General features: G+C 33.6%; 5 protein-coding genes across 11 annotated transcripts; 2 read left to right on the top strand and 3 right to left on the bottom strand.

Moving 5' to 3' along the window:
• Positions 1-261: 261 nt before the first annotated feature.
• LOC117215632 (protein RCC2 homolog) lies at positions 262-11,438 on the top strand. The gene is made up of 9 exons (XM_033462024.1): positions 262-276; positions 360-429; positions 1,064-1,285; positions 1,361-1,462; positions 1,853-2,214; positions 7,388-7,615; positions 8,483-8,723; positions 8,969-9,816; positions 9,908-11,438. Exons 1-9 carry the CDS (start codon positions 262-264, stop codon positions 10,076-10,078), a joined length of 2,259 nt encoding a protein of 752 aa, XP_033317915.1. The 3' UTR covers positions 10,079-11,438.
• On the bottom strand, positions 2,607-6,533 carry LOC117215631 (AN1-type zinc finger protein 2A). Its single transcript, XM_033462023.1, has 3 exons — positions 6,150-6,533; positions 4,871-5,182; positions 2,607-4,744 (listed from the first exon to the last, which is right to left on the bottom strand). Exons 2-3 carry the CDS (start codon positions 5,164-5,166, stop codon positions 4,414-4,416), a joined length of 627 nt encoding a protein of 208 aa, XP_033317914.1. The 5' UTR covers positions 5,167-5,182; positions 6,150-6,533; the 3' UTR covers positions 2,607-4,413.
• LOC117215629 lies at positions 10,610-13,555 on the bottom strand. Its single transcript, XM_033462016.1, has 5 exons — positions 12,923-13,555; positions 12,405-12,862; positions 12,130-12,341; positions 11,877-12,063; positions 10,610-11,750 (listed from the first exon to the last, which is right to left on the bottom strand). Exons 1-5 carry the CDS (start codon positions 13,014-13,016, stop codon positions 11,523-11,525), a joined length of 1,179 nt encoding a protein of 392 aa, XP_033317907.1. The 5' UTR covers positions 13,017-13,555; the 3' UTR covers positions 10,610-11,522.
• Positions 13,556-13,998: 443 nt separating this feature from the next.
• LOC117215630 (ras-related protein Rab-18-like) lies at positions 13,999-17,881 on the bottom strand. Of its 5 annotated transcripts, none has more exons than XM_033462022.1 (5): positions 16,225-16,246; positions 15,004-15,136; positions 14,802-14,919; positions 14,411-14,728; positions 13,999-14,351 (listed from the first exon to the last, which is right to left on the bottom strand). In XM_033462022.1, the coding sequence occupies exons 2-5, from the start codon at positions 15,069-15,071 to the stop codon at positions 14,184-14,186; spliced, it is 672 nt and encodes a 223-aa protein (XP_033317913.1). In that variant the 5' UTR covers positions 15,072-15,136; positions 16,225-16,246; the 3' UTR covers positions 13,999-14,183. The 5 variants fall into 5 exon arrangements, with proteins under 5 accessions (XP_033317913.1, XP_033317912.1, XP_033317911.1 ...); XM_033462021.1 differs by lacking the exon at positions 16,225-16,246 and adding an exon at positions 15,560-15,757; XM_033462020.1 differs by lacking the exon at positions 16,225-16,246 and adding an exon at positions 17,769-17,881 and having other exon boundaries at positions 14,802-15,136.
• Positions 17,882-17,938: 57 nt separating this feature from the next.
• LOC117215624 lies at positions 17,939-25,437 on the top strand. Of its 3 annotated transcripts, none has more exons than XM_033462010.1 (11): positions 18,059-18,072; positions 19,799-19,903; positions 20,304-20,442; positions 21,003-21,167; positions 21,240-21,771; positions 21,884-22,441; positions 22,533-22,967; positions 23,048-23,236; positions 23,341-24,203; positions 24,358-24,801; positions 25,126-25,437. In XM_033462010.1, exons 1-11 carry the CDS (start codon positions 18,059-18,061, stop codon positions 25,318-25,320), a joined length of 3,639 nt encoding a protein of 1,212 aa, XP_033317901.1. In that variant the 3' UTR covers positions 25,321-25,437. The 3 variants fall into 3 exon arrangements, with proteins under 3 accessions (XP_033317903.1, XP_033317901.1, XP_033317902.1); XM_033462011.1 differs by lacking the exon at positions 18,059-18,072 and adding an exon at positions 18,102-18,274 and having other exon boundaries at positions 25,126-25,320; XM_033462012.1 differs by lacking the exon at positions 19,799-19,903 and having other exon boundaries at positions 17,939-18,072; positions 25,126-25,320.
• The last annotated feature ends 137 nt before the right edge of the window (positions 25,438-25,574 follow it).

Below are 25,574 nucleotides of genomic sequence, written 5' to 3'. Positions count from 1 at the left end.
ATTATATGGTAATTATTGAAAGTGTACATATACCTTTCGTTGTATTTAATTATATATTTTTTGTAAATATCATGTAATATAAATAGTACTATCTAACAGCATTTATTTCAGTCTAATTTAACCAGTTAACTGCAGAATTATTCATCAGAATTATCTGTTGAAATATTATTGATGCTATATATAGGAGATAAATACTATGAAAAGTGAATCGAGTATATGGTATATGGTATATTTATGTTCACCGGCTTCGCTAAATATAGCATGAGTGTAGTGTCAGTATATCGAGAGTCTTTGTAAAATTGTGGTTTTTTTTTGCAAATTCTATTACCTTTAATTTGCAGAACTTCTGTATATTTTAGATATCCAATATGTTTAAAAGAAGACTACAAGCACTCGGGTATTTAGAATGGGACAAAGTTAATATAAATGGTTCGTATTTAACATCTGCATCAACAAGGAATTTTAACATATTGATATTATCACTAATAAAATCTAATATTTTCGAAATCATGTTCGTTAAACGAGTTACATCGAGAAGAATGTTTATTTTTCTCGAATATTTTAGAATTTGTCTAATAATTGCGTAATTTTAAAATTTGACTTTGACTTTAAATTAATCTTGTTCTAATAAATAAATTCATTTCAGGATAAGTTGCAGAAATTTAAATAAGAATATTTCACATTCTTTTATGTATGTTTATGACAGGCAAATACCTGGATTATCTTATTATTAACGTAAAAACATTATATTGTTATAGGTTATAATGACCGGTATAATTTATCCTTTTTTAGAATAGTTATTATAATTATGTCTAACATAGAGATTTAAGATTGCATAATATATTATATTTAAATATCTTGTGATAAGAAAATATTATATTAGTTTTTAAAAAACCTATGATAGTCTAATTTCTCCGTCACTGAATCGTTTTTACATGTTTAATATGTAATTCTTGGTAAAGAATTTATTCATTCAGTAATTATTTTCGTTTAGATTAATTATAAGATTTCTTTATAAGATTTTATTTATTTTTTAAATATTAGTATTATTAAAATGTTGCAGATCCGCAACATTTTCGTAAAGTAACATTATGGTTAGAGGAACAAAAGATACGTCAGTATAGTATACAAGATCGAAAAGAGCTACGCGATATAAAAAGTGAAAGTTGGCCTAAAACTTTTGCCAAATACTGTGAGGATGTTAAATGTCCAATTTCAAGTAACAACATGGATCAACTTGAATGGCTAATTGGACGTGCTATTTGGTTGGAGGCAGAGAATAATAGTAAATATTTATTTATGAATGAAATCAGAGATTCAAATAGAAATTTCTTACATAATCATTAATTGTAATTTTCAGCTGAGCAGTATTCGATAAATGTAAAAGAAATGAAATTGAAAATGAAACAGGAAGCACTGGTGCCACATCTTAAGTCCACAAATCCACTTGACAACCTAGACTGTGAGTATATATAATATAGATATTTTTTACCAACTTTATATATTTGATTATTTTTAAATAATATTTTGCATTTTAGTTGTTTTGCTATTTTGTACCTTTAACAGTAATAAGAATGATAAAACATCTGTATACAAATATTATAAAGTATTTTATGAAATATATGTTATATTTCGTAGCCTTTCACCTAATTTATTAATATCTGTTACGTTGTTAAAGTATAAAGTAATTACATTTTTTAGTTTTCTATTTTATTCTTTGATGTGTTTATATGTTTTGACAAATACGCAGATAAACTTCCAAATTATGCTTCATTTTGATAATTTGAAAGTTGTTAATATTAATGTTCCTACTTTTATAAACACGTTATCTTCACCGTTTCATGGCCACTAGTTGAAAGTAATGAATTTAAAAATGGGGTCTATTCTGTGGCAAAACTGCTCCGAATTCCGCAACATCCGAATCATTTGGTCACGTTAAAAGCTTGCAGTAAACTAGTACAAAGAAGATTAAATTCCGAATGCTTAAGGAATCCAAATTCCAAAATTATTCGAGGCAAACCCTTCCCTATTATGAATTGTGATCCTGGTTTTCAACTGAAGAAGACCGCAGTGGAGAATGCAGCTAAAATCCTTGCTCTTCTTTATATTCAAGATATTAGAAATCTGCAAACAAAAATTAATGAAGTGATTGTTCGTGTGCAGAGTGTCACAGCTAATCCTAAGACGGATACCAAGTTAGGAAAAGTTGGTAAATAAGGAATTATTTATTCTGCCAATAAGGCCATCTGTTATATTACTTTATGGCGTATCTCAGATATGATAAAAATATTAAACGAAATCCCGAGAAGTTTCGACAAAAATACATTATTTATTTATCTTAAATTCAAGGTTATTGTAACGCGTGGTATAGTCAAGAGATGGTAATTATTTATTAAAATAGTTACGAAAATTAGTTTCGTTTAAACATGTACTCTATACCTTCTATAGGATACTTTACAGAAAATCGAAATACTTGAATTATTTTATTACATAGCCTTATGTATATCTTTTCATCATAGTTATATTATCTAATTGGTATAAATAAAAATCAAATCAGTATGATAGGAAGGCAATCATAACAAAGAATATTACATTTTGTTGCAAAAAAAATGTTAATTCACTCAGCTCAAATGTAAATTTAATTGTAGATTAGTAACAAGTGAAGTGTAAACATTTTGGTTTTATATACTTGTATAAGTGAATAGTTTACTTTATTAAGAAAAACCTAAGATTCAGGTATTTTGACAATATTTATTAAGTAGGAAATTATTATAATCTTCGAATAATTCTTAAATGTATATATATATTTATAAAACTGATTAATAAAGTATTTCAATATCAATCGCTATCTTCGTGTTCTCTTTTCTGATACAGTTGATTTCCTTCTAGGATTGAGTACAATATTCAGATGTAAAGATAAAATTAAAAATATAGATAGTGAGTTGCATATTTTACATTTTATGCTAATAAATATGCAAGTATTTTATAGGATTCTTGTTAAATTAAAATCTAAATTGTCTTAAATTATTTTTAAGAATACAAATGCAAATTGTATTTGTGATGAAAGATAGAAAGTCTTTATATTCAAGAAATGCAATTGTCTTTAAATTATTAAAACAGATAAAAATACAAATATTTGAATAATAGAAATATTGTTTTTTATGTGTTTAAAAATCGTGACAAATTGAATATACATTTTAACAAAAATTAAGCTAGTCTACTAAGGCACCATTCTATTGCATTTGTAACTTCATTGTCTGCAATACTTGTTGCACAACATCTCTATTTCACTTGTAACTTCTTTGTTTGCAAGCTTTGTAAAACAAGGATGCATTTATTGTGGTAGCATCTGTTGCACATTCTGAGCATGCCTCTGTCAAATGACTAATACGGTTTGCAGACAAAGAAGTTACAAAGCAATAAAGTATTAGTCTATCTGACACAAAGAAATAGAGGACGTGCAAACCGCAATGAATGCACACGACACTCATAGTCACAGAATATATTCATTTTATACATATATCAACAAGGAGAAAGTAATATTAACAAAAATAATGAGGAAGTTTTTTTTCTAGTAGATTTAGCTGGATCTGGATGTAATAAGAAGATATAAGCAATTGGTGCAAAGTTTAAGGATGAATTTAATATAAGTAAAAGCTTATTAGCATTAGGATATATCATATTTCAATCAGAGAATTCTACAACATATGTTGATTATAAAGACAATAAGCTCACAAGATTGTTACAGGATTCTCTTGATGGTGATTCCATAATGCTAATTATTATAAGTCCATAGATGACAATTTACATGAAATAAGGAACCATAAATCAGACACTAAAGGTCTTAATATTTAGACCAATTACATAAATTAAGATAGGGGAATTAAAAATTTCCTTAGAGGAAGAAATTATGTAAAGAAGATGAAAATTACTGGACTTTAGATTTACATAATATTAAGGCACTCTTCTTTGAGGCTGCCCTTTAATATTCTTTCTAAAATCACGCATATTCGGCAGGTAATGTTGCTAACGATTATTCAGATCGCTATAAGATTAAAACAATCTTATTATAATATAAACATTGTGCAATGTTGAGTTTTGTAATTAATTAATATCATATATATATTTTACATTTGTACAAAAGGTATAACTGTTACAGTCCATATACCTATGAATTGAAATGATCTATGAATAAACCTTAAAAGTTTATCTTCTTTAAATATTGATATAGAAAGTTCAATGGTTAAGTTATACGTTAAGCTGAATTATATGGAAATTTATAGTCAATAGATTGCTTTTATCGCAAGAAAATCTCTGAAAGATATAACAATTTCTCTACATTTATGCAGCTGAAGAACGTATCTTAGAGCGATTGCAAAAGTTTGCATAGAATTAAGATTAAATTGTATGGAATTACGAGAGTCTACACCTATCTCTATTTCCAGAAGGTACAGCCTCGAGCGTTTGTTTAGCAGTATTTGCCTCTTGCATCGAAGCTTGGAGAGCTCTCGCGAGAGCTTCGTCTTCGCTCATACTGCCTTGATAATTCTTGAAGATTTCGCCATTTCTCCTATTTACTGTCATATTATTTTCTACGGCATCGAGCCGTTTTCTCCGTATCATCTCCTCCTGGCCTATACACGCGTGATCCGTTGGATGTCTGTGCTTTAAACAGAAATTCTTACCGCAATCGGAACAACGTACTTGGACTATTTCTTTAATTTTACAACCTTTTGAGGAGCATCTAGAATGAAAAAAAATTTATTTAAAAATCAGTTGACTGCTTTTTACAACAGTTACAAGATTATTCAAAATCATCACCTTTGAAACAACATAAAATTTTATCTAAACAAAATTTTATCTATTTTACCTATTAGAAAAAATTTTCTGGCTAGGTTTTCTCAAATCTGATTGACATTCGTCATCAATATGCTGCCCAACTGCAATATCTGGAGGGTCACCACGTTTTATAGGCACTGGAGCATTACAAAGTGGACATACTGGAACTTGAATATCTTTTTTATAAGCACTTGGGCAGCTATGGTTATTGTATGATATGTGTTCGGAACAAAAGATTGCAGAACATGCATCGCATTTAAGAGGCAAGAAGTCCAATCGATTGCAGCTGTTCTCTGAACAATGCTCTCCTAGGTGTGGGAACTCCATCTTTTACGAAGAATATCTGCAATGAAAATTATATCATACTTTATAATATATGTAGGCTAAGGAGCGAATGGAAAACGGTGTTCTCACAGTACGAACACAAGTGATAGATCGCGTTTGAAATTAAAGTACAATGTAGTCAAAATTAAAAGTACATATATATTAATTAACACGATTGCCTACAACACTCGGTATCGCGATCCGCTTACGTTTTCGTTGTTGAAAATTAAACACGATCAAACTTACCGCGCGCAACTTTTGACTTTCGGTTTTTTTTTCTTTTTTGTTCGACAATTCAATTCTTAATTCTACGTGTCGGTCCGTTTGCACCGGTTTACATACCGGCTGATCGGCATGACGGTTACGCATTCAGACTCCGGGCTTTAGCCGTCATTGCCGACGAGCCGGTTCCCATTTTATTATTTTTGCGACGGTAAAAATTCGGCAATAATTTTCACCTTCGACTCGTCGCTGTTCGTACCGACGCGCATATACATACACATACACATACATCCGCTTCCTACATGCACGCATACATTTTCAAACATGTAATTTTATAAATAAATTTCAAAAAATAACATAATATATCTGTGAAATTAAATGATGAATATAAAAGCAGCGATAATGGATGCAATTAAATAATTTAATATTGAAAATATTATTAAAGATGTTATGTTTGCATAACAAGAAAACGAGGTTGAAAAATGATTGGTTTACAAAAAATGATAGGAAATTCCTGCATTTCGATTTATTTTTCCATAAAAAATCAACCACCTCTTGATTGGGGTTAGGTATACTTACTGTGTCGCCCTATATAAATAAATTATAACCTCTACAACTATATACACTGCCCCTAACCTTTAAACTTTAAAAAGTTAGTAAATAAAGAACTACATATATAAACAACAAGAACTGGTTAATATAATGAAATGTAAAGAAATGTATATAATAAAAATAATATAATATAATTTTGTGCAAACTCATACCTCAAGTTACGTTCGAAATAAATAGGTTACAATTCCTTTGATGTGTTTAAAGTTAATTAACGTTTTATATTTAATATACGTATATATCACAGTAAAATAAATGCCACTTTAAATAATTAAATATTTTATCACAATATTCGAAGTTTTCGGAATTGAAAGGAAAACTTATATTTCGAGAAAGAGCATAATTTTCTTAAATGTAAAATTGAGGACGTAGATACTTTCTCAAACTGACTGACTTTTCAGATTTGAAACGGATATAAAGAATCCAAACTTACGAAACGGACGGAATAATCGCGTCACTCAAAGAATAACGCGAATTAAGCATGACGTTGCTTTCAAGCGAATCGGACATGATGTCTCGATCGGTACTGATAAGATATTACAATTTATAAACAAATTTGACGACAATTCAAATCCTCAATTGATCCAAATTAACAATCTATCGTCTTATTTCCTATATGCAACTGTCAATGTACAAATTAATTATTCTATTACCCAAAATTTTAATTCGCTTTTATATTAATTTCCCAAATATTGGAATATAAGAATATAATTTTCACGAAATTTAAAGATACAAAATTGCATACATGTAAAATACTATAAATCAAGCCTGTTCGTCGATCACGAAGTCAAAATTAAATAAATACATACATACATACATACAACATGCAAAAATGTGTAAAATATCCAGAATAAAGTGTTCATTATAATATTTGGTAGATGAAACAGATATTTATTGAAAATCTATTTCTTTAGATATGTTCGTAAAACTATAAGAATATGTAGCAGTCCGGAGTCTATTGATCATTAAACATGATCAAGATCAAACAAATCAATAAATTAATTAACAGTCACAAACTGGCTAGCACGTGCTAGCACGATAATAAAACATTTTTAATTGTATGAGGAAATTAAAGATTTTCGAGTGCATTTAATTTCTATTGTGTATGCGAGATTTAAATTTTCGCGCAATTGGAAAATGATCGTTCGGTTCCCGCGTTCCGTGTGCTTGAAACGAGTGGACCACGGAGCGCGCTCTCAGCGATTTACAATCATAAACTTGAGTTTGCTTTGTACTTATCACTGGAGCATGGTTTTATTATGATTTTTGAGCGCCAGGTGGCCGCGTTTTTGTTGTCCGTTTGTCGAACAGTACAGGTCTCAGCGCCATTACATCGATTAATGTCATTGTATTGCGCGTCCCGCGATAACTAATTTCCCCTGAGACGGATTAAATTCGAAATAAAGGAGATTCGGCCGATATGTCGACTAAACGTAAAAATCCGGCGACGAAGAAAGGCCGCGCGAAATCAAGGAAGGTTGAATATGACGAGGAGGACATCTCGAGCGAACACGACTCGGACGTTGATGACGCTGAGACCGGCTCGAATGCCGACGGTGAGGACGCTGCCGAAGATGATCTTGCCGATGTCTCCAGTATTCCGGAATTGCCACCGCCTGAGGTGAAATTATTTTCATCGTTTTCATATACTTATTTGTCCCAGGCAGTCTGGATGTGACTGGTGTCTGAATGAGTGAGAAAGCGACATTGGCATTTCGACGCTGATAAGCCTCACAGCCATACATTCAATGAAAAAGAATTCATTTCATAAGAGGAAAGATCGTAAACTGATGATTGTCCGTACCACCAGATTTTTAAAGAATTGGAAAATTGGGAAACCCATGCAAAACTGTGTGTTTAGAGTTCTTCGTCTATAACATTTTAATTTACAAAACACCAATTGTGTACACTTAACATTGCTACATTTAGCACTGAGACTTCTGGGCAAGTGCTGTCTATCATGAAAAGATTCCTGATGTTTCATTAACATTGCAGTTAGTTTCATCAAGAAATTAGAGACGAAGCAATGTAAAGTGCAACAGTGCATAGTGTAACAATGTTAAGCGTGATAATCCAGGCTGTGAAAACAGCATTAACCGTATTTATTTGACGCCTTTATCACGAACATAATGTGACAAAAGCAGAATTTGGAAGTTTGAATGTAGATCATTGAAAATAAGATTGGTAGCCCTCAAAACATAATTGTTAATTATAAATGTTAAATGGCTGCTATTATCTTTTAATTATGGAGATAAGCATGATACAGTTTGGTAAGGGTTTCCTCTATACTACTGCTCCAAGATACCTGAACATCTGTTCATTTTCCGCAAGATGTATTTTAATTATAAAATTATAGATAAAATCAAACTACAATGATTTTATTCTTTATAATGATCATAGCTTACATATAATTGGCATTTATAATCGTTGAACTTTGTATTTTGTTATTTGACAAATTCTTTATCCTCAGATTCTTTAATTATTTTAGGGAGGATGGGGTAAGCCTGGAACATTATTAATGTGTGGTCTGACAAACTGGGACATGGCAGGACGTAAAGCTCCACCGAAAGGGGTGAAAGTTAATGTAGGGCGTAGTTTGTGGACCCCACATACTTTCAAAAATTTAAATGGCGCTAGAGTCAGATTAGTTGCTTCTGGCCCAGCTGCTTCTCATAGTATTATTGTTACTGAGGATAATAGATGCTTAGCTTTTGGTAGAAATGATAAAGGTAAATGAATGAAAGGTAAACAAAACTTATCTTATGATTAAGTATTACTATGTAAGTAAATGTGATTCACATAAATTGAAAGTTTGCAAGATTTGTTTAGTCGTATCATTTCTGTTGGTACTGGACTAACAAATTTCTTATTTGATACTAATTTCATGAGAATATAATTTTCTACTTCTACACACATACACATACACATTTTATAAATAGATCGTTTAGAAACTTTTATGACATAACTTTTGCAGGTCAGCTAGGTGTTGGTGATACGAAACGTCGGGATGAACCTACAGAAGTCACAGCATTAAAAGGTCATACAGTTATAGGAGCATCTTGCGGCCGCAATCATACTTTATTTTTAACAAGTCGCGGCATCGTATTTGCCGCTGGAGACAATAAACTAGGTCAATGCGGCGTTGGGAAATCCGATGCCTGCATTGTCTCTGCCACTAAAGTAAAGTATTCTGGGCCGCCGATAGTGAAAGTGGGTTGTGGTGCAGATTTTTCGATGATACTAGACATTAAAGGTGGTCTGCACTCATTCGGAAGCCCAGAGTACGGAGCACTGGGCCATAACACAGATGGGAAATATTTTATAACGAATACGAAGATGGCGTTTCATTTTGAGAAAGTGCCTAAGAGAATCGTTTTATACATTGAAAGAGCAAAGGATGGCCATGTTACGCCGTTAGATCGTGTTGAGATCACGGACTTCAGTTGTGGGCACCATCATACTGTTGCAATTGATAGCAAAAATCGTGCATTTTCTTGGGGATTCGGAGGTATCGGTCGTTTGGGCCACAACGAGCAACGAGATGAACTAGTGCCTCGTTTGATTAAATTCTTGGAGCCGCCTACTCGTGGTGTCAGGGCTATATATTGTGGTAGTACTTATAGCATTGCCATCAATGTGCACGGATCAGCCTTGATGTTCGGACAAACGAAACGTACGGGAGAAGCAAATATGTACCCCAAACCGATCCAGGATTTGTCTGGTTGGGAAATTAGATGCGTCGGATGTTCTCAGACTAGCGTAGTAGTCGCGGCGGATGATTCGGTTATCGCTTGGGGCGCTAGTCCTACTTTCGGTGAATTGGTAAATAATTGTATAACGAATAAATCTTTTAACAGAGAAATCTTTAGCAGACTTTTAAACTAAGCTCCTCTTCTTCAATGAATAATTACAGGGTTTCGGTGAAATGCGTAAGTCCTCGACTACCCCGATGGAAGTGAAAGCGTTGGAAGGTTTGTACATTACTGCTGTTACCTGTGGTCTCTCTCATACGCTTATGATTTGTCGGGACGAATCCGAAGAAGAGAAGACTAAAATTAACAAACTTCAAGTATATTCCGTTTAAATCGGATAATTTACATTTTAATTACTCATAAAGTAAACGCTAATCGAATTGTCACGTCGACACATTGGGAAATTTTTTCTATACTCACCCCATCGCGATCGTTATTACATTTAAGGAAACGGAGAAGAAAGAAAACCGAATTGTAACAAAAAAACATTATTACCTTTAATTAAGCCAAGTTGTTTTAAATAACTTGAAGGAAGGATTGAAAGATCTGTGAACAATTTATTAATAGACTGCGAAAAACGTCCATACAAAATATAGACTTAACTGTTACTCTCTACTTTGTACTTCCACTTTTACTTAATAATATGAAGGAAAGTTTATCATAATAGGGAACCCCATTCTGTTAGTAGCTCAGGATATAGACCAAACATATAGATAACAAAAATATATTTTGATACTTTGCTATTTTATTGAAGTACTCCCTCATTCTCTCTCACTCTCGCTTTCTCTATCTCTTTAACAAGAATGGAAATAGTTGATACGTATGAAAAAGAGTGCTGGAAACTGAGAAAAAGACACGTTATGGAATTTAACAAACACTGCCTTTACTTTTATTACTCATTTTAAATGTATTTACAACACAAATAGTCTATATCATTGATTCATTACAGTAGTACCTGAATCATTAAATCTGCAGAAATCATTCTTATATTCTATGTACAGGGACATTCTAAATGCGATTATACAGAGAAGGAACGCGGATTTTATGCTTTAAATGACTGTTATTATGATAAACATATAGAGAATGTTTCATAAACTCATTCGTTTTTATGTTCGCAAGCATGAAACCTATTTTATCTAACGACGAACAAGGACAATGCTTTTTCAAAAAACCAGCATTGTTTATCATACATTTTAAACTAATAATTGTTTAACAGTTACACTCGACAAAGAAAATTTCAGCAAGAAAAAAAGATATATATTGTTAATTACTGTACCATATAGGATAATCACAAAAGAGGATCTTGTAATAAAATTAAACATGCGATTCTTTTGGACGCTATATGTTATAAAAACTCATGTATACGTATTATAATTAAGGCTATCCACGTCATTACTATCATTAGTGAATATAATCGAAATTTTATATATAATTTTATTTTAGAACTGCTAATAACGTAATATAAAAATCCATACAAATGTAACATAATGTCATATGTTTAAGACGGACTGTAATTAGATTCACTGCCACAATGTATTTGGAGTCTTTTTTGTATTGCGACGAAATGAATTTAATACTTATTCATTCCATTCTGTTCCATGTAACACTTTCATGGAATTACACTGCACCATTTCAATAATCTTGGAACAAATGTACAAGGCAAATTACAAAATAAACGAGTTTTTTAAAGAATCTTTTTCTAAAGAGTCTTTTAAATATCTATCTCTTTTATAGACATTTTTATTAATTGTTAAGATGCTCCAAATAAGATAATAATCAGGCATTGCCATCTTCGTCTGATACATTGATTTTACATGAACTGCATATATCAGGAAATTCACAACTTTCTAATTTTCTAATTGGTCTCCATACGCATTTCCAACATTGTTTTTCAATACGATATAACTCTTGATGATTTTTACAAATATTACAAGGGATATTTCTTATTATAGCCTTTTGATTCAGAGTTTTAATTAATCCCTCTTTTTCTAAATGTTTTTTATCCTAGTTTAAGAATATTAATGCTTTATATTTATATATATATGATATTATATACATTGTACTAATTATTTTTATTGAAATAAAGGAACTATTTTTCAAGCATTGAAAATTATTGTAAATAATACTGACAATAAGTTTATGATCCATTTTTATAGTAGATAATGCAATTAATTGTTGATGCTTGTCTTTCTCCGTTTGAGAAATGTTGTTGCAAGTCCATTGCAATAATTTATATCCTATGAAATGTACTGGATCTGATGGATTGTATTCTAAAGTTTTAGCCACCGCCCATGATAACGGTACCATGATATTTTGTCTATTATAGGAAATTAGAGAATGGATATAAAACAATATTTCTTAATATCAAACAATTATCATTTACCTTAAGTAATCATTTTGCTGTGCTGTTAATTCATGTACTGTTTCATTTTTTGCTAAGATGTGACATCGACAAGCATATTGTTGGTAACAATCCGGTCGACTAGGAAAACTGAAACTGCTTTTAGAGCTATTTGTCCTGCAACTCTCTTGTGTTATTTCCAGACAACTACAGGTTGGTTCCAATATAGTTAAATTGCATTCACATATTAATTCCTGCAGAAAATATTAACACAACAGGTATGGTATATAGAACAACTTAAATAATTGTATTCAAACCTCCGTAATTGAAAATTTTGTTTCCATTTCGTCAAGTCCTAAATCAATTAACATTTCTTCAGTTTCTTCATCGATTCCATGTTGCTCTACTAATTGTATGACATCTTCTTCTATTCCAATGTGTTTCAAAAATTTAATTATTTTAGATGACGCAAAATTAAAGGGGGATTGCCAATTTAAAATACCAGGAACATCAATGCCACTTAAAATTAAATGGCGAAGAATAATTGGAGTTTGAAGTACTACTCCATATATGATAATATTCCAACAATTTATTTCACTTAAACCTGTAGGTCTTAAATTTAAAATCAGCCTGTCGTTAAATGTATTGAACCACATTTCTTTGAACTCCAGATTATGTGGTTCTATATGAAATTCTCTAAAATAAAGAAGTTCACAATAGCTAAGACTGATGAGGCCCAGTTTCATCGCTTTTATGATGCTGTATATGGGCATACCTAAAAATGGAGTTAAATCAATATAATCTTTGTTTTAGTTTATGTTATAGATAGAGACACCTTTCATTCTTAATTCCTTTAAAACGCTAATACTATATAAGCCACTATAGACAGTGATCCATAATCTTTTATCACTTATTCCATTAGAAATCATTTTCAGTGTATTTGATTGCACATGAATGCATTGTTTAAGTCTGTTTGTTAATAACTTTAGTAATTTTTCTGTGCTCCATGTTCCATATATTTGAAGTCCTTTATTAGTTAGGACAACATCCAATTTAGTTGTGTGTAAAATTTCTTTTGATGATAATGTTGTACATGATTCAAAGGAAATTTCTCTACAAACAATTAATTGATTCTAAGCAAGAGATGTACCTCACAATTTAAAAGTTGTTTCAGATATAATTGAAATATTGTAACTTAGTTTACTTTTTATTATGCGGATATTTAGTAACGTTTTCATAGCTTCTGAGACGGTCGAATAACATAACTGTTTTATTTAATTAATTACATATAAATTAAATTAATTTTCAGGACACATGAAATGATCGTTTAAAATCAAATATTTTAACAGGCAACTGTTTGTGTCACACAGAGTGAGATATCACATTAGTCTATCGCAATTTAAATGGAGAAATTTGTTTTATTCATAAAGATAAATACATTAAAATAATTTTAAGTAAATAATTTTATGTATGAGATAATTATTGTTTATTTGATCACATTTTAAAAATATAATCATATAAAATGCAGAACATTAAATAAACATATTTAACGTAATATTGAAATACATTTTGTTTACATATGTAATGATATGCGTTTTACCTATTTATTGTTCAAATAAATATCAAAATCAAATCAATATCATGATAACAAAACAGATCAGAAAATATTGAAGCTATAAATGCTGCAGCACATGCAAAAGCGTTTTCTACAGGATTTAAAGATACCATATTTGTTTATGGCGTTACTGCAGTTCTATTGATGTTTATTAGTCATTAAATTATGTGCATACGCATAATATATTTACATGAATATAAATTTTGTATTACAAATACCTATAAAATTTAACTATTTAACAAAGAATTAGAAGATAGAAGCAAACTCATTGTATATGTATGTATCTATCTTTGATACATAAGGTACAAAATATTTTTTCCCATAACATACACAAAGCAATATAATGTGACATACTATTATTCACGTTTCTGTTTTCAATGATCTCACTCTTCGATATCTAGTTTTTGAATAAAGTTTAGACCATATTCAAGCTATAGTTTCTTTTACAGTTATCACTGGCAGAATTTTATATTACAATCATTTAAATCAAAGTGCAATAACAATTTGTATGTGCTTCGTGTGGCTGAGACTCATCTGCCAATTGTATCCCTCTCTGACCTCTATGTCTTGCACCTCCCATATTACCGTTACCATACGCTGCGGATTTAAGGAGGGCATGTCGATCCCAAAGTCCAGGAGTTTGTATTATCTACAAACAATATTAATAGATAAGAATTAATAATTTGCAAAGAAAATAAATGATTATACCTTTTGTACAAGTTCTTCGAAACAACATTTGATTCCGTCTGCCGTTTTAGCGCTGCTTTCAATGTATAGGGTTTGGTGTCTTCGGGCAAATTGTAAACCTTCTTCAGTGCTTACTTCTCTGTTTGGTAAATCTATTTTATTACCCACTACCATTTTAATAATATCTGTCTTATTGCAATATGTATTCAATTCGTTAAGCCATGTTTCTAATTTCATAAAAGTAACTCTATCTGTAACATCATACACTAATATAGCGCCTTGACCGTCTCTGTAATAACTAGGTGTTAGAGTACGAAAACGTTCTTGTCCGGCAGTGTCCTGCAATAATTTTCGAATATATTATATTCCATTAAATAAAAAATATAAATTATGATACACTGAGGTAACTAACCCAAATTGCAAGTTTCACTGTATTGCCATCAATTGTGACTTGTTTAGTTCTATAATCCATGCCAACTGTGCTTTGCATATTTTCATGAAATTCATCCTCAGTAAATCTAAGAAGTATGCTGCCAACAATAACAATAATATAAATATATTGACTCAACTTACATAGCATTAAAAAAAAGTAATTTATCGTTTTAAATAGGTACCTTGATTTTCCAACATTTGATTCTCCTATCATTAATAGCTTTAAGACTGTTAATACATCTTGATCCATTGTCGGTATTATATCACAGCACTCAGTCTAAATATATGTTACTTATTCCTTTGATAGCGTTGACACTGTTAAAAATGAAATATAAAAGTTAATGAAAAGAAATTATTAAATTTTTACGTGACGATTTTTTAAATGACGATTAAAACATAGTTTATAATTGTGAGAAAATTCAATAAGTCTATCGTAATTTGAAAATTGCTAATTATGTACTAAATAAGAAATAGGCAATAATGTGTGTGTGTGTGTGTGTGTGTATATATATATATGCCACAATTTATGTCACATGTATATACAATGTTACAAGCGTATAATTGCATAGGATTTAACATCGATTATGGTAGAAAGATCGAATAACAGAACCCAAATGTAATAAATATTGTTTACAAGACGATAAAAACTTTTTATATACAAAAAGGTTACAAGTTACAGGTTGATATTAGCATCATGAATAATTGTGGCTTTTCCTTAAATCTTGAATATCTACTTACTGTAAGTACGTCACTCGGATTTAATGAATGATATCATCCTTTTTTGCAATGCATAAATGAAAAATTCTGATGCACTGTTATCGTGATACGCTCTAGACACTAGACGATAGAAAAAGGAACGTTAAAGTAATTTGCAATATAGTTGTTGTAAAATAGTGCAGATGTCGTTTGCATTTGATTCTGGCGAATTAGGATAAAAAAATACTTGCGATAGTGTAAATAAATCTCTTTTCTTATTGTGCATCTAAAGAAGAGAACATAACACTTTGAACTGGGTAAATTATCCATCTATAAGTATTCAGGATTAGGTTGCTGCGCAACAGTTAGCGAATAGAAGATTCCATTTTCAAACTGTTTGTAATTTGCCGACACTGACAGACGTAGAAGAACAGCGAATGAATAAGATTAGTCGGCAAAATTAAAAACCTGTATATCGGTGACGAAACACTAGTGTAACAAGGAAATTTGTTTATTTTCAATTTTTCGTTAATAAAAATTTCATTAACATATTGATGAGATCTTCCTGATTAAAATGAGACCAAACACGATGTAATTTGGCTCACATTTAATTATTTAATGAGAAAAAATATGCAGATGTATATATATATATATATATATATATATATATATATATATATATATGTTACGTAGATAATTACATTTATTTTGCTTTCAATATGATTTGTCTTTAACATGTTAACCAATAGGTATTTAGTTAAATTTTCACTTTTTAGCAACGTCTACGAACAATTAATTGTCTTCAAGGTGCCAAAACGATGTTAGATCTAACAGTATATTATAGTAATAACTACAATACCTTCAATGACCCTTAAACGTTCGTTGTCGTTAACAAATAAATCTTAAAACTAACAGTATCAGCATTTTTCGTAAATCCAAGCAACTGAATTTAATTACAATGTAATTTAAATAATTATTACTAATTAATATTAATAGTGTGATTCATATTAATGATTAAATAAAATTCAATTTGGTTTTATTAAAAGTTTATAACTGTTCGCAAGCTGTTCGCAAACTGTTCCCGAAGTCTCGAAGAGAGGAAAATTTTAAATAAAAAAGTTTTGTCGTTGCATTAATGTTGTTTTATTGATGCAAAGACGCTACAGATCTTTAAAGAGAAGCCACTGCCGTGTCATATTACTCGCGTCACTGTTTCAAGGGGGAACCACCTCCTCCTCGGTGGTGGAGATAAACCATAGACAGTTATCGTTATCGGACAGATTCTTGCGGACAGTTATAGACGATTCGCTTTTGAACTGCGGAATACATTTACTTTATATAGTTATTTTGTACAATAAACGGCAAAAGAAATTAACACGAATATTTGTATGATACATCGAGAAACTTAACATGTTAGGAAAAGGGAAGAATACTAGTTTTGATAAAACACAACTTGTAATTTGTCGTAGAAAAAAGGATGAAAGTTATCGTGAAATTGCATAACTATTATTACTAATTATAGCGGATACTATTAAAAGGTATAAAGAGGACTATTCCGAATTTAAGAAATAAGGAGGACAACCTCTTTTTCTTAAGCCTACTGTAAAATTAAATGTTATTGTTAGAGAGAAATTGTTTACATATTTTCAAGCTACAATGAATGGTTCATATATTTTCATAGAGTAAACAACACGATATTTAAATCACCCCCTCTTATACAAAGCAACAAATGTAAGTAGAGATAGTGTGCTGTGTCCGAATATTAATGTGAATAATTAAAATGACATGACAAGTCATAAACAAATCCAAAGTTTCAAGAAACCATTCGAAAGTGCGAGTCTGGGGGCAACTCACTATGCTCAAACATGGTTCAAACGAGTAAAGATACGACCATGAGCATTTCTAACCTCAACTGCGCGAATACATACATACGTTATCACTTACGAATAGATAACAGTTTTATCAAAGATGTCAACCATCAAAACACGGTCGATTCTTACGAACAGTGTCTAGTCTTGTATTTATAGTTATCCAACGATGTAAGCAACACAGACCATCCCAGTAATCAATCGATATTCATCTGAAGTCCGGGAAGTGTAACATAACCGAAAGAAGAAGAAGAAAAAGAGAAGAAGAAGAAAGAAGAGGAAAAACAAACAAACAAAAAGGAGGCAAGATAAATTACGATGCATGGGATATATCATCGGTGAGTAGTATCCGATCGCGAATCGAATCGCGAATAAATACTCACAGACGTGGAAGCGCTAGAGAAGAGCGTTCGAGCGCATCTTCGGGACGATATGTCGGGAATCTAGGATAAAGTAAGTTTTTGTTCGCTATAGTGGCAGAACGTTGAAACTCGCAGAAGAAAAAAAGATGGCCGCCGGTGGGCTGCCATGAAGGGGCTGCGTCGCTCGTGCTCGTGGAAATGGGACGTTGCGACATCGAAGTGTCACTGCAGCGCTCGTGAAGTGTCACAAAGTGTTCACCGAGTGACGTGAGGTGTTTTGTTTTCGCTGATACACGGATTGATTGTTCGCGATGGCTTCCGACGGGTAAGAATGAAATTCGTTCGATTCTAGGGGAATGGAAATAAGTACCATCGCTGCGATATAGTGGCTATGTTTCGCGGATCGATAGTGAATTTTTTTCCCAGTGACCCGTCCCAGTTTTCTCGCAGAGAGCCTCGTCATATTCTTCGAACGCACGATAGTGTTTCTCTTAATGATTTTTAAGTTTATCAATATACATAACTGGGTGGGTCTTTAAGTTCAACAAGATTCATTTTAACAATTTCGTATTTCATGTATACAGGGTGTTCCAGCAACTGTGTTACAATCAGCAATAGGGTGATTTTAAACCGTGAACAAACAATTCGAAACTATAGAACAAAATTTGTTGGTATGATGCCTCGTTCTGGAAACAAACTAATTACAGAATTTATAAAGTATACTTAAACTTGGCTAATTACAGACTAGGTACGAATAAAACGATCAGCATTAGGTTATTCTACTTGTGAAAATAAGTGGAGTCCAGGTCTCGTTTTCAAGAAAATAGTTACTTACTTAAAAAGTTACTTATGAGTTTTACTAAGTCTTACTAAGTTTTATGAACATATACTATTCTTTATCTTTCGCTTATTTTCACATATAGAATAATTTCCTGCCGATTATTTACTTCTATTCAATGCGGAATTGGCCAAGTTCAAGTGTATTTGACAAATTTTCAACCTCGATTTTCTCGAAAACGAAACGTCATATGAATAAATTTTATTCTATATTATCGACTTGTTTTTTCATGTAGAATCACCCTATTGCCGATTGTAACATAGCCGCTGCAACACCCTGTATGTACGAATTATCGAAGTCATGCGTGTGTCGCCTTTTCCTCTCTGTCTCTTTCACCACTTTCGTTTTTTCCGCTCCTTTGTATACAACTATGCACGAATGGATTTCTGCTGCCTATTTCGGTCAATTAAACGGATAGCATGACATCAGACGGTTGCTCGTATTGCAGCCAGCATTCCTATCAATTTATGGTTACAGGGGGGGGGGGTGGACACCCTTTTATTACAACGAAACTTTCCTCGTTTTTAAATGTTTGCACTTCCCCGTTGTTTCGAACATTTTACTAGAAGAACCAAAGCTTTTTTCCACTATAGAGATTTCTAGTTTATCTACGATGTTTATTAACTAAGGAAAATAAACTTCGATAAAGCGTTTTCGTGTCCCATTTTTGCCCCGTAAATTTGACAGAATGCTATCGATTAATTATTTATATCTTATGGCTAATCCGCTGCGATTCTATCTCTCGGTTTACTAAAACTGTATTGGACCGGTTGTCATTAAATGTACTGTATATAATATCCCCTCGATCTAATCCATGCATTAAACATACCGTATATATATATATATATATATTCTCTTTTTTTTTTTTTTTCACTTTGCCGCACTATTTTTAGAGTTTTTAATTATAGTAATAAAAAGGAACAACAAATTTATCTTCGTGTGCATCCCACATGCTTTAATGATTTAATGTGTGCACTAGTGATTTTATCAGGTTTAAATATCGCTTGTATACTTTTTAATAATGTTTATTTTAGTATTGTTATTAATCTATACAGTAGATCTTTTTAAGTAAATTTTCTACAGAAAACAAAGAGATTTTCTGAAAGAGAACAATACAATTATTTCTCTACGATAAATTATTTCGATGAAATTAATATGTGTTATTTGTAATTATTTATATGTTTAAAATAAAAAATCCTTTGTAATATTGCAGTAGAATGGAATGGGTAGAAATTATAGAACCTCGCACCAAGGAGCATATGTATGCTAATCTCACAACTGGAGAATGTGTATGGGATCCTCCACCTGGTGTACCAGTGTAAGACAGAAATATATATATATATTCTTTTATAAGTAAATGCTCCAAGATATAATTAACATTGAATTACATTGCAATGAATTACAAAGTCAATTTCCTCATTAAGAAAAATAATCAGTTGCCTAAAAAGATTAAACCGTCTTTTTGATCTAATCAGCTTGGTGAAAGTTATCGTCATGTAAGCTTTTCCTTTTATGATATAGGAAGCATTTATAATTAACAAGATTTCTACATGACACATGTATGGAATCTTAATGTTCTTTGTAACCTACATTTAATAGTAATCAAAGTGAATAGTTTTATATTACTTGATGAAATTTATTGGATTGTAACTTAAATAATAGTTTCTCAAGTATTAGGAATTCATATGTATATATCATTGTTCCGCTTTTTATTATAGGAAAAAGACAGATAACAATCAATGGTGGGAATTATTTGATCAAAATACTTCACGATTTTATTATTACAATGCGACATCCCAGAAAACTGTGTGGCACCGTCCAAGTGATTGCGACATCATTCCTTTAGCAAAGCTTCAGGTGAGTGATTCACTTTGATAACAAATATGTAATTTAGAACGGCGGTGATACAGCATTAAAAATATCTGTCATAGTGCGCAAAAAATTAGGCGGGCCTCTTGAATATTTGAAATTCCGTTTACTGATAAAAGTCTGTTGACATTGCGTATATTTACTCACTGAACATAGCGTTTGACTTCTCAGGGATACAAATTCCATGGTATGTGTAGACATAATGATTTAGAAGCTTTTCTATACATCAATGTTGTCTCCCTGTAGGATGTTGAAGATATAAGTGAGCAAGCTGTCTGCTCTCCATACAGCTATAAATAGCTGTTTGTAGCTAGGAGAAAAACTCTGGTATACATTATACCATATTGAAAGCATGAAAATCATTTCAGAACATTTTATGTTTTGTTCGCTTGTATCACATTATTATTTCCTAGCGTAGATAATATATTTTAACTTTAAATGATTTTGATAAATAAGGAGTATTTGGTTATATTTGTTATTTACTTTGTTTATAATAGTATCGACGTTACATTTAATAGAAAGAATTATAAGAATTTGTCGTATTGTAGACATTAAAGCAAAATACAGAACCAGCAAGTAGTAGTGGAGCCGATACTCAGAAATCAACCGAGCCAAGAAAGAAAGAGTCTGTATCAACACAGACACAAACTCCTTCAGTCAGCCGATTAACAAGGTTTAATCATCAAGAAAGTTCCAATTTATCCTCTTCGTTGGTAAGTCCTTCGCCTTACGGTCTTTATGCTAAAAGAACGATCGGCATAGAACTATACTACCTTTTATTATAGCAAAGTGGTAGTGTAAATAAAACGAGAACATCCAGTGTTGGCGTGGACCTTCAAACGTCTCCCCCTTCTCCATCTCCATCTTCAAGGCGGCATCATCATCACCACCACCACCATCATAATAATAGACATCATAGGCATCACGAAGTGCCCACAACACGACGTCAGCATAATCATTCTCAGGATTCTGGTCGATCTAGTGACAGTTCTGTTTCTCACAGTCGCACGTCTTTGGAATCGACTGGCTATCGATTGTTGGATTCTCCTCTTCGGCATCATCATCGTTCCGTCGCCCAGGCACCGGCAATTCAAGCACAATCTTCGCCCAGGCAACACAGCGGTACGTTGGAAGCTAGGGGACACAAGAGTGGCACTTTAGAAAGTGTGAAGAATCAGAAATCGGTACCGTTGGGTGAACCACCTCCATTAGGTTTGTCACTGTCAACTAGTACTCCCCTATTTAAGAAGAAGACGTTTGCTGATTCACAACGCGAGGGTAGGGCAGGGAATTTAGAATTGGAAAAGAATAAAAATGGTAAGAATGTGAGTTAAGTTTCGTTAAAAAATTAAGATCTGTAATAATCTTCATTCAAACAGAATGCAAAAGGGGAAGTAAGAAACTACCTCAATCCGTTTTGTTGCTGTAGGTAGAGAAAGTAGTAGAGGTTCGTACGGTCCTGAACCAAGTACTTCGCCATATCGGGAGTCATTGATGGAATCTAGATTTAGGCAAGAGATGCCTCCGTACCGTCCGCCAGAAGTTCAGTTGAGTCATAGTTATAAATCACAGGGTGAGAAGTATGGCTCCCTGGTGGAAAGCAGTAATCGTTATCATAGAGATAGAGATAGGGAAAGGGAAATTCATCATAGGGAAAGAGTAAATAGTTTGGACAAAACAAACACTTCAGCCTTTTATCCAAGTTCCATGCATCCGCGTAATATGAATAAGCAAGATAATACTGGTAGTATAGGTAGAAGGCATCATGGATGTTCGGTGTCGCTTTCAGAAGCGAATGTTAGAGATATGTACGGCGCAATGTTAGCCGAAAGAAATGAGCCTTCGAAGAGCCTTGTCAGAGGCGTGGGCGTTTTGAGCAATACGTCGAAGCAGAGAAGCCTCGAGGTTGCAGAACGAGAAAGAGAACGAGAGCGTGATAGAGAAAAAGAATATAGAAGGAATACTGCATGTAACAATTCGTTGGATTGTAAGTACGACGATAATTCATGTTCCTTTAAAATTAATTAATCATCAGTATCTTGTATTTTAATCCATTCTTTTTTCTTATATCTTTTAAGGCATGCCGCAGCCACTGGCTCGCAGTTACAGTTTTGTACAGCAGCAGAAACAGCAACAAAAGCTGCAACAATTGCATCATCATCATCAGCAGCAGCAGCAACAGCAGCAACAGCAGCAGCAGCAGCAGCAGCAACAGTCAAGAAGAAGAGATAGGGACGATGATTCTATGCACGAGCGTTATCTTATTAGTCAGAGTCACGAACAACCTAGACAAAGGCTTAGTAGTAATACTAGCAGTAGCAATAGCAGTAATAGTAGCAGCAATAGCGCTGTGGGCGAAGAAACAGAAGGGCTCACAGAGGTAGATGATAGTAAAAAGAAGAGGAGTAATGGTAATCCGAGTCCACCTCCGTGCTTTTATGGAAATCTGTTACCCGACGACGATCATTTGTTGCCGCTTCAGCATTATATTCTTCAGCAAGCAAAACTCTCAGGCACGACTACAATAGTGAAAGCATAACTGTACCTTAGATAATTAATAATACGTTTATATAATAAAATAATAATTTTATAGGTTGTTACAAGTTTGGGGATCCGTTGTTAGTAGAAGAAGGTGACGATTCTTTGGACGAAGAGGGTGGAAGAGGCGAAGGTATTGGTGGAAGAGCCGATGACGATTCCGACGATCAATTTGCGGATGACGAAGCAGCGAGCAATCAAGGTGATTCGTCCAGTCAAGAATACCTCGAAGATCACTATGCAGGTTAGTTATTATTTATCCAGGAACTAAGAGGAACGTGGATTTAATTATATTCGTAAAAATATGTATCTCAGTACGTTGAAATGATATTTATATTATTATTGTAGACTTGGGTAACTACGATACTGCTGGATTAGCGACGTATTACAATACTGCTGACACTCTAACGAGGCCACAAGTACGACCACCGTCGCCACCGAATATCGCCTCGCAAGCCGATACAAGAGAAACCGTGACAGCAACTACAAGACAGCCGCCAGTTCCACCGTCTACCGCGATAAGTTCTGTTCCTAGCGTTGGTATCGGTGTGGACAACACAGACGTGGACGAGGCGAGGCGAGATGACAGCGCGGGCGGTGGCGACATCGAGAAATACGCACAAGACAATCTTAACCTGAACTGCGGACGGCCGAAGGGACTGAGATTGTTGTTCCGGAAGAAGTTCAGCGTCCGCGACATTCTTAGTTGGTCTAAAGATCCTATACCACAGCCAATGCTGGTAGTCGTAGATGGTGAAAAGTTACTGAAACGGGAAGCCTGCAATCTGTTTAGGCTGGTGCAAGTGTACATGGGCGATCGGAAAGCTAACGTAGGAATGACATTAGACAGTGTAGCTATGGACATTGTGAATACAGCGTATTCGAAGCCGCCATTACGGGACGAATTATACGTCCAGATATGTAGACAAACTACAGAGAATCCGAGGAAAGAAAGTTTACGTAGAGGTTGGGAATTGATGGCTGTCTGTCTGGCGTTCGTGCCGCCCAGCGCTACGTTCGAGCCTTATCTCGAAGGCTATATGAACAGACATCGTGATCCGAATTTTCAGTTTTCGGAAGTGGCCAAGTGGCCGATTCACGTGCAAGTTAGTCATTATGCAACCGTCGCCTGCCGTCGTTTACAACGAATTGGAGCACATGGCAAGCGACAGCCTCGCAAGGCTACTATAGAAGATATCGATCAAGCGAGAGTATGTTTCTTCCTTTCACTACGCAACCTTATTTTACTTTATTGTCTTATATCTTATTTTATTTGTTTACATTTTACAAGTGGCCAACACAGCGTTACCGTAAATTTCTTCATACTATGAAATGGACATTCATTCGCTTTTAATTTAATCATAGATTCAGATTTTCCGGGCGTCCATGTTTGGGGCGACGTTATCGGAAGTAATGGCCCTGCAGAGAGACAGATTCCCAAATCGAGAGTTACCATGGATACAGACCACGTTGACGCGTCAAGTGCTTGCTCGAGGTGGTATCTTGACGGAGGGGATATTCAGAGTGTCCGCGGACGCGGACGAGGTCAGTGCTTTAAAGTCGTGCCTGGACAGGTTCGAGGATGGTACGATTTTGGCAGCTTCTCAAGATGCTCATGCACCCGCATCTTTGTTAAAATTATGGGTTCGAGAGCTTTACGAACCGTTGATACCTGATTCCTTTTACACGGAATGCGTGTCGATGAGGCACGATGATGCCGAAGCTTCCGCAGCCAATGTCGCCGCGCTTGTAGATCGTCTGCCTGATTTGAATCGTCGTGTTCTTTGTCATCTAATACGATTCCTTCAGGTTGGTATTCTTAGCTATCAGTGTTAGTCTTACTTATCTACGATTACTGAATGCGAACTATGAATTATCGATTATTAAAGATACGCATTCTTATCGCTCAACTGTCAAAGTAGCGAATCGTTAATCAAAGTGCGCCCCTATTTACATTAGGGAACTTTAACGTTAATCGTCGGTATTAATCGAACGATCAACTGTCATTCTTGCCGTAAATTTGTCAGAGGAGGTTAATCGAAACTAACGAGGTCACTGTAGAGTGGCCCCGTTTCTCTTAGTTTCTCGTTTCTTCATTCGGGATTACCACAATGTATAAAATACTTGTTGCAGATTTTCGCCAGGCCGGAAGTCGTTGCCCGTACTAAAATGGATGCAAACAATTTAGCAATGGTGATGGCACCAAATATACTGCGCTGTACCTCGCAAGATCCCCGCGTGATCTTGGAAAATGCACGAAAAGAAATGGCTTTTGTTCGTACTCTTATCGAGTCATTAGAAACTGCTTGGGTCGATGATCTTCACTGACCATTCTATTGCGCGCTAGAAAAAGGAACGCTCTAGACTACTATGCCAAATGAATCAGCTGTATATTCACACGTATTGTTAGTTATTTCACTGTTTCTCTATTATCGTTCTCACTTTTCTGTTTTTCTTTTTCTCTCCTTTTCTTTTTTTTCTCATTGTCTCTCAGACACGCGCGCCCACACACACAGACACACACGCGCGCCCACACACACACACGCACACACACACACGCATACACACACGCACACGATGGC

Source organism: Bombus bifarius, unplaced genomic scaffold (assembly GCF_011952205.1).
Source record: "Bombus bifarius isolate JDL3187 unplaced genomic scaffold, Bbif_JDL3187 scf7180000009755, whole genome shotgun sequence".
Classification (NCBI taxonomy): Eukaryota; Metazoa; Arthropoda; class Insecta; order Hymenoptera; family Apidae; genus Bombus; species Bombus bifarius.
This window is presented reverse-complemented; position numbering and strand designations above follow the sequence as displayed.